This window comes from Phaethon lepturus, unplaced genomic scaffold, assembly GCF_000687285.1.
Source record: "Phaethon lepturus isolate BGI_N335 unplaced genomic scaffold, ASM68728v1 scaffold27735, whole genome shotgun sequence".
NCBI classification, from domain to species: Eukaryota; Metazoa; Chordata; class Aves; order Phaethontiformes; family Phaethontidae; genus Phaethon; species Phaethon lepturus.
In genome coordinates, this window is record NW_010543126.1 from 60,457 (window position 1) to 69,375 (window position 8,919).

The 8,919-nt window shown below is 36.8% G+C and overlaps 1 protein-coding gene across 1 annotated transcript in view; it reads right to left on the reverse strand.

Annotated features, from left to right (window-relative positions):
- RALGAPA2 (Ral GTPase activating protein, alpha subunit 2 (catalytic)) overlaps window positions 1-8,919 on the reverse strand; it is an 82,052-nt gene that overhangs the window by 33,857 nt on the left and 39,276 nt on the right. The window contains exons 18-24 of the mRNA XM_010288260.1: window positions 8,104-8,241; window positions 7,478-7,575; window positions 5,398-5,479; window positions 5,070-5,246; window positions 2,683-2,876; window positions 2,086-2,184; window positions 1,668-1,823 (exon numbers count right to left, since the gene is read on the reverse strand). Coding sequence (XP_010286562.1) covers window positions 1,668-1,823; window positions 2,086-2,184; window positions 2,683-2,876; window positions 5,070-5,246; window positions 5,398-5,479; window positions 7,478-7,575; window positions 8,104-8,241 — 944 coding nt within the window. The remainder of the gene's footprint in view (window positions 1-1,667; window positions 1,824-2,085; window positions 2,185-2,682; window positions 2,877-5,069; window positions 5,247-5,397; window positions 5,480-7,477; window positions 7,576-8,103; window positions 8,242-8,919) is intronic.

An 8,919-nucleotide genomic window follows, 5' to 3' on the forward strand; every position in this document is an offset into this window, starting at 1 on the left:
GTAGGGAAATGAAGTTACTCTGTAAACCAAGCAATGTTAACTGTCTGAAATCTGAATGGCATTAACGAAATGAAAGAGTAACAAGCTATTCATTACCCTCAGGTAACATACTGAGAGTGGCAAAAAGGGGAGTTCCCAGTACACTTTTATCTTTCCCCATTTGTGCTTTATAAATGGCAGATGCTTATGTTTTTTTCTAAGTTTCAGCAGCAGCCAGGACTCTGAGGTTGTTCCAGAAGAAAACCCTTTCTTTTCTATTCTTCTCTGCCCCACCCCTCCGTTATCTCTTTAAAAGGAAGATTTTTTCCAAATGCTCTTAACTTTTCAGGAGGAACAGATCTAGAGTTCAAGAGCCTGGTAACAATTCATTATTTCTCTCTCATCTCAAAAATAACCAAATGTGTGCAAGCCTCTTCTTTCTGGCTTACTGAAGGCACCAGAAACAATGCTCCGGAGAAGCAGAAGTGACCACTGCAGGTTTTATGAAGGGGTCTGCGTGCCCTCTGCTGGCATCCACAGCACAGCTCGAGCCAGTGCTTTCATTAGACTATTTCTTTTAAGCAAGAAAACTCACTCCTACAGCTATAAAAACATGGAAGTGTTTTTAGACATTCTCTACTTGGCCTAAAGAGTAAATCTTGCAGTTTTTAAGAGTATTTAGCTGTTTCTGTGGCCCAATAATATTCTTACATCTTGACAGACTGAGCCTTTTCCTCATTTCCCACTGAATACTTTAGGCCAACGCAGGACACAGGTATTTATCCACAGAAACAGAATGTTTTGGATGCACCTCCTGGTTACAGTGATAAGATAACCTTCTGTCTCAGTTCTCCCTTCAGTCTCCAGTTAAAAAGAGCTGGTATGACATCTTTAAACATCCCCTGAAGGACTAACCTTGAAGGGGAAAGGTCTGGAGAGGACAACATTAATTCTAATTTTTGAGGATGTCCTTGCAAGCAATGGCACAGGGCATTCAAAAGGGTGTGCTGAGAGCAGATGCTGCTCATAAATTAACACAAAGCTCTTCACAGCCCCTCCTTTGCCCAAGATCGCATCTAGCATTTTACCTCGTGATAGAAGGTAAAAAGATCTGTAACGTGAGCTGGGAGTAACCACTATCTCCCTGATGTTGTAAATAATGTGAGTGAGGGACCAACTCCAGCAGCTGCTCTGGAAGCACCGATTTCACAGCATCACAGTTCGTACAGGAACACGGTAGGGCTGTCGGACACACAAGGCTCCCGCTTTGGCAGAACCGAAAGTTTAAACATACTGGTCAAACACACTATGTAGCTCAAGACTTAATATCAGCTGAGTGTCTGAACATTTTTAACGTGACCAGCTTGACTCAGCTACTAATGGTGCAATGCAGATAGACATCATCACAGATTATTCCTCAGAATTGTAAGTAAACATCAATAAGCATCTGTGACAGTAAGTCACAAATAAGTAGTTGTTGCTTAAAAATTTGTAACTGGGAAAGCAATGGGAAAGTTAGGACTACGTAATCTGAAGAGAGGTACAGACTAGGCTACACAGGATAATTTCATGCAACAATTGTTGCAAAGCATTGCTTCCTTTCTGCTTCAGACCTTCAAATGCGAAAATACAGACTTTTCCATCAGCACAGACTAATAAATTAATTTTTTTTCAAGTAATGTTCGTACCTGGTCTTCGCTTGTTAAGCCAAGGTGCATCACAAAATAAAAATGAACCAGGAAATCAGAATTTGGCAGAACATCTTGACGCCTAGTCATCATAGCGCAGATTAGCCTGTATGCCTGAAGTTTCCCTTCCTTGTATTCATTTGGCAAGGTGGTTGCCTGAAAAGAGCAAAAACCTTGTATTATTACTTTTTTTCCTAGTAGCCAGCTAACGCAAAATTGTATCTTTGGTAGATTTTCCATAAAGCAAATCTGTTCCGTGTATTTATTAAAATAGATTCAAGTCCAAATAGCCTTTGGTTATTTGTCTTCTTAGCCAGCAATGATAGTAACAATTAAAAATAATGTAACTACATATACACAAATTCAATATTGATATAGAAGTAAATACTAATGTGTGAAAGTTTTAGAAATAACTTACCTTGAACAACCATGATGCAAATATCCTCAGAGGAGGAATTAAGATGGGAGGAGAGGGAGTAGACTGATTGTCCACACTTATAGCAAGGTTGTCCCGTATCTAATGTTTTTACAAGAAGAGAGTTAATAAAACTGATAGCTTACTTTATTAATGCTCTTTATTTCATATTATTACTTTTTCATTTTATTTACTGTAAAGGCACTACACCCTGCACTATACTTAAGCCAAAACTACCAGGAAAGCTTGTTCTATAGTGCTTCCCCACAGCCCAAGCAAATATTACCATTTTAGGTCATACCGTGAGCTTTTACACCAAATACCAACATTTGCGGTATCCTATTCTATACTTCTATTTTCTTTGCTACTGTTTCCTCACCCCATTTAAATTAACCAATCTAAATTCTCTGTTGTTGAACAGGAACATTGCTTACTGGGGATACCTACTAGAAATCAAACAAGACTATTTTTCTTTATGACAGAAACCTCCAAATCTCATGCTTACGTTCCCGACGCTAATACTAAATGAAATTCAATACTGATTTTTACAACAAAAGAAAAATAGTTGTTATTATTAGAGGTAAGCACCATATACAATACCTTTGCAAGTTTATACCACAACTCATAAAGATACCCAAAAACTTTTGCATGGATTTTAGGTGACTGTATATTGTTCACATCCCCAAGAATTCCCAATATCCTCCTCCATAACACGGCAGCAGAATCAGGATGCCAACCGATAAGGCTTCCACCAGCAATTATACTGCAGTCATCGGCAAGGAATTCACTACTGTCTGTAAATTTAAAAAAGTTCCATTTCCATGAATTAGAAATGCAGTGTACAGTATAAATTTTGTCAACAAAATAGGAATGTTATTCCTTCTAACCATCTTCCATCTCAAAAGTATTCTCTCCCATCAAATCATCTCTCTTTTTCATTGCTCAAGTTAGCGCATGATTCAAAGTAAAAAAATGGCAGAAAATGTAGGCTAAAGGGCTTCCACATAGACAAGACACAGTTATAGATCAGTTTAATACCAGACAGACCGGCCCCATTCACGGGTGTTTTTTTCGCAGGGAGGGAAATGCAGTTAAATGGACCATTCACATACTCCCTAGAGATTTATTCCGTCAATAACTGGCTTTTATAGGTAATATTTCTATTGCTAAGAGTCCTTTCTTTTTTAAATCACACAGTATAAAATGACCTGGAAATGCAACTGAACAAAGAAACTGAAAAGTATGCACTACTAGTGATAAAGAATATGCTCAGGCATTATTATTTCATACAGAAGCAGTTCCTGAGATAGCCGCACGCAAACTGAGAAGGAAAGCAGGGATTTGTGAAGACTGTCAGGCTAGTGGAATTAATATGCTTCAACAGTAAAAGAAAAATTCCATATTGAAGTGCAAATTTTAATGACGAAAGCTATTACGTTATCTTCTACCAGACCAGGGAAAGTTGCGTAGCAGCCTGTCTGCAGGCAGAATCAGAGCTATGGTCCAGCGTGGCACCCTGCAGTGCTCAGCTCAGCAGCCAGCGTTTCAAGGAAAGTTGCTGCAAACTTCTACACAAGCAAGGGGAAGTAACTCACGTCCTCCCAGGACCCAAAGAGGGTTAGCAAAATAAAAGCTGTTTTAAATGTTTTTATGTTTGCTTCAATCTATTTTTATAAAAATTTGGGGATTGTTGCTTTTTTTGTTTGTTGTAGCATTATGAATCCCCGAAGTGTTACAACAAATATTACTTATTAAGCACATTAGAATGATCTTCACCAGATCTATTGCCAAAGAAATTGCATCTATGCTGTTCAGTCGTGGCATCACAGTACTTTTTTTGCCTTCCACCAAAGAGGTTTCTACAGCGAACTTGGGTTTTGCGACTTGGGTGAGAACCAGAAATGCTGAAAGGTCACACAGGCTCTGTTGGGCAGTTGTACATTTGTTATCCCATTTTTCATTTTAGTCTGTTACCTTTCAGGTTATTTTATGTAATTCATTCTCTTTGTATACACAAAGGAGCAATGTCTTGTATCACAGACATAAAGAAAATAATGCATTTATCATACACAATAATTCTTACCATGTAGTGTGTTATATGCTACCTGTTGCACAACGGCAGTCTGAACTGTTGAACTAGGTCTGCTGGTTCATTATATTGGAAATATGTCAAAGAGAAAGTGAATATGAAAACAATATCCTTGAAACTATATATCTGTTGGCAAAATCAGCCTATAATATAGTTTCATATGTTACTCCATTAAGTTATTGAACTAACATCTCTGACTCAAATTATTACATGGCAACGTACCTTTACAAATTGCAAAGAATCAAAATAGTTCAATAAATAATCATGAGTGTTGTGTATGTTAAAGATACTATAAATAAAATGAACAGGTAAAGGACTTTTACTTTCAAATTAACTCTTCTGAGAACGTCACTTACCACATCCTACTGGAGTATAGGCACCATGTACTTCAAAGTAGAAATAAGGAGGGTAACAGGGTTAAGATGAGAGAAGTTACTGTGAATTAACCAGTTATTTCCTATCAGTTGAAGTATATAGTAAGGAATGTCTTTAGACCATTCCACTATGAAATAAAACTTATTAACTTAAAATGGAAATTAAATTAATTTCTTTTACTTGAACACTGGGGCAGGCTAAGAGAGCACAAGCGATCAGCTACCACATCTCAGTTGATTAGTAGTAATTTGACACAGTAGGTAACCCAATTATCTTCAATTAGGTGATCATTTTCTGGAGCACAATTTACTGGCACCTATGCCAGCTTCAATCTGATTATCCAAATTCTGGATAATCAGATTGAAACTCTGGGCACTCAAATCTCATTTTTGGATGAACATCATGAACGAAACTTAGTGATATGCGCCAAACAAAACATACATTTTATAAGCAAACTGGAACTGTATGAACTCCTTTGAGATAAAAATCTGAAGCAGTAAATACATTTTCTGCACTACGGTACCTGTTAAATTTGCAGTATCTGAAGGACTAAGCTGAAGCCACCGAGGTGCATCAGGATCCACACAAACATCTGCTGATGAATTAACTTCATGGTCTTCATCAGAAGCTTGCCAGGGGATAAGTGCAATCTCTACTTCGTTATTATAGCCAATGGATGTGTCACTGCTAACACTTTCACCTAAAGCAAGAAGGGGATTAATAAGGATTGCAAACTCTGTAGTCTTTAGAAAGACTACATTAGCAAAGCATGATGAGAAAAGCATTTAATGCATCTGTAACAAGAAAAAATTATGACACTTAAGAAAAATACTGTATTTCTTGGAACTCACTTTTTTCTCTCTCTCTATAATTTCCATGCAAGTCTGCTTTCAAATCTAATTCAGCTGTACTACTGCTTCTTCGTACTAGTACCTTCAGAGAAAAAAATTAATCACAACTTATTACAGTTTTGAGAACTGCATCATATTTTAGAAAATTCAAGACACACACAGTTATCAGAAATTAATTACAACTCAGTCAAAATATTTTCATGAACATTTAACTACTCAAATATCTTTAAATGTCTTAAGGAAACTATCATGCTTTCAATTTCAGCTGTTATACTCCCTTTCTTAAAGTCAGTTTTCATACCAACAAGCAGGACTTTGTACTTATGTTTTTCCACAAATATGACATCATTCAATACTTTTAAAAGTATCAAAAAATCTTTCAGAAAGAAATTAGTAATCATCTATTATGTCAGGGCATTACTTTGTTGCAAAACAACCCATGCAAAGACACCTGGTCTTTTGTTTACCGCCACCTTCTTTGACAAATGGATTTATAGCCCATTTGCTGAAAACACTCCAGACAATTTTCTGCTTCTAGTTGATGCTGATCTGTCCCTAAGCATAATTGTTTTGCTTTACATCTGGCAGATCACCCTCAAATTCATGTTTCTTGCAACTCCATGTCAACTATAATTGCAAAACTTAATTTCTGCCAGAAAAAGAGAGTATCATGTTTTACGTTGCAAATATGCAACAAGCAGCCCCATCACCTTACATCTAGGAGCATACCAGATCTAACCGCTGAAGGAATCTTTACTCTAAAAGTCCTCAATTCAGTTAACATTTCTGAAACTCCATTTTGATATTTGAAATTATTAGCATTACTATTTTAAAATAAATTTCTTGAAGCAATTTCTGATCCACTGGCCAGACATTCATCCATTCGTTCTTTCTGCATATATCTGAGAAAGCAAATTATTGCCAAAGAGGCAACTGGCTTGTAGAAATTATTATTATATTATCTAACATAATATTATCTTTTTTTTTTAATTAACTGGAGAGAGTTGACAATCATTCCTAAGAAATGCATGTTTGATTGTGCTGCCTGACAGACTGCAGAGTGGTCTCTCTTCCCTGGACAATCTGTCTCTTAGTGACCAGTGATGACAGTATTTCAGTGGGTTGTGATATGAAGTCAAACTGGTTCACATGGTACCTTAGCAAGTTACGCAGTGAATATACGGTCAAACCCCAGCCTCCACTTGCCAAAAGGGTGAAAGTGCAATACTGGTACTGCCCAGCAGCATACGCTTGTGAACATCTTCTAACACCCTCAAAATAGAACGCGGAGCCAGGTTAATTTTTAATTCCCCGCAAGTACTGAGCTTACTTCTCTCCTTCTCCCCTCTACCATGCAAAGCAGACTAGTTTTCCTTCTTTTTTGAGATACTTTTTTTATTCCTGAAGTAATTAATGAAAGCACTCTGCAGAAAATGTCTCTTCTCTCCTTTCTAGAGCTAAGTATTAATGGCACTTCAAGTCTAGATCTATGGGAGAGCCAAGGTCCAAAGATGAGATTAAGCTTGAAGTCCTCCATGCTCTATTGCATTATATTTCCAAGAAGATGATCAGCCTCAGTCATTTATTATTTCTACCATTTATTCAAAAGTTGCATTAAAAATTTACGAAGCTTGCCTGTCCTAATGTTAACTTATACAGACATCTGCAATACATAGCTGGTGATACAAATTGTACTGAAGGAAAGCATTTTCCCCAGTACTTTAAACCATCAAACATTTATTCCAGCGTACTGTAGCTCTGTAATAGCCATGAATTATTTATGTTTAAAAAGTTATGAACTTCTTGATTATATTTAATATAAAAAAGCAGAAGTCTTGTATAAGGCTAGAATATAGCCAATTACACAAAACTACAGAAGCAGCTGACAAGATCGAGACAAAACGATCATGCCAACCAACATTATAAACAAAGCTACAGCTCAATTCCAGATTCCGTACTAGAAATGCGATTAATGATTTTTCACTTTCAGTTGCTACAGTTCCTAGATCCTAAAAAGTATCTGATGAGAAGTAAAGTGTTGCTACAATCTTATCAATAATCACTTTCCATTTTGCCTTACTTGCTCAGCTCCATGCTCCTTCTTTGTATGTCCCTTATTTTCCTGGATGGATTTGGAGTCTGAAGCAGTTAAATTTTGAGAACTCCCAGCCTTTTTACCTAGAAATTTTAGAAAGTAAACAGGAAATATAGACATTCTGGGACCAAAGTGCATAGCAAATTGTACAAAAATTTCAGTTACATTTACATGTATGCTTCTTATATTTATAGCCTAGTGAAGTAATATAACATTAAAATGGAATACATGATGTTTTGAAAGATCCTTCATAAGCATAACATGCTTACACAACAGGAACAGAAATAGAACTGTTAGCTTGAATACACAAAATTTAAATGCAAGCCAGATAAAGAAGTCTAAGAGTTACATACAAACTGCATACATTCAAAGGTTTCCTTTTTAACCGGCCTGCTTTTTTAAGGGTCGTGTCCCGCATTTGTGGTCTGTAACTTCTTAAAAACAGTTCTTTCAACAAGAGACCAACAATATATTTACTAAGAAAACGAGATAAAAACTGCTTTAGAGTAGAGCTGGAAACCAAAGTAGATAAAAGCAGCATTTATGAGGCTGAACAAGTCGCAAAAAATTTTCTTCAGAAGTACAGTATCGCTATATTTTATCAAAATTACCTTGGAAAATATCAGATGGAAACTGATCTGTAATATCTGAAGTGCTGCTACTTCGAGTTAGCTGCTGCTCTTGGTCTGCAAATAGGCCCGTAGCTTCTGTTCCTGTTGAATTTTCCAGCTGTTGAGATTCTTCAACTTCTATTGTTTTAATTAAAATACAGAATATTTGCACGACCTCAGAATTATATACACATGTGAACTCCTTACCTAAGAAAGCTATATGAGAAAGTGACCCATATTTAAAACTCCCAAGTTACAAAGCTAGAATGTAACTTATAATACAGAAGTTGTAATTCAAGTTTTATAAAATAACCTTAGAAAAACTGTAAAGTTTAGAGAGAGGTATGAGCAGTGTAAGCGGTAAAAAGTCTAGAAAAAAAGACAGAAATTACCCTGCGGGTTTGGAACATACAGGAAAGGGTGGCAGGATGTCACACGGAAAGAGCTATGTTTTTTAGTGCTAGAGACCCAGCCTGGACCCTGTTCATTCTGGAAGTAGGATAGAGGAGAAGCAGCAAAACTACTACAAATGCAGAGTGCAGAAAAGATGACTGTGCTTAATGACTTCTCCTCCATAGAGAGGGGAAGGGGAGAATGAAAAAGGCAACAATTCAAACAGAGTAAAACAGATCTGAGCTACATATGATCCGGACTTAGTTTGTCAGGACAAACTGAATCATGCAGCTTTTTTGCTGTAACTGAAAATGAGAAATAAAAAGAGAGGAGAGAGAGGTATGACAATGCAAGTGAGAAAGTAAACTGACCTCCTGGGGAAGGAACAACAGGAACTCTTGAGATTAGCTAGCAACACGACGC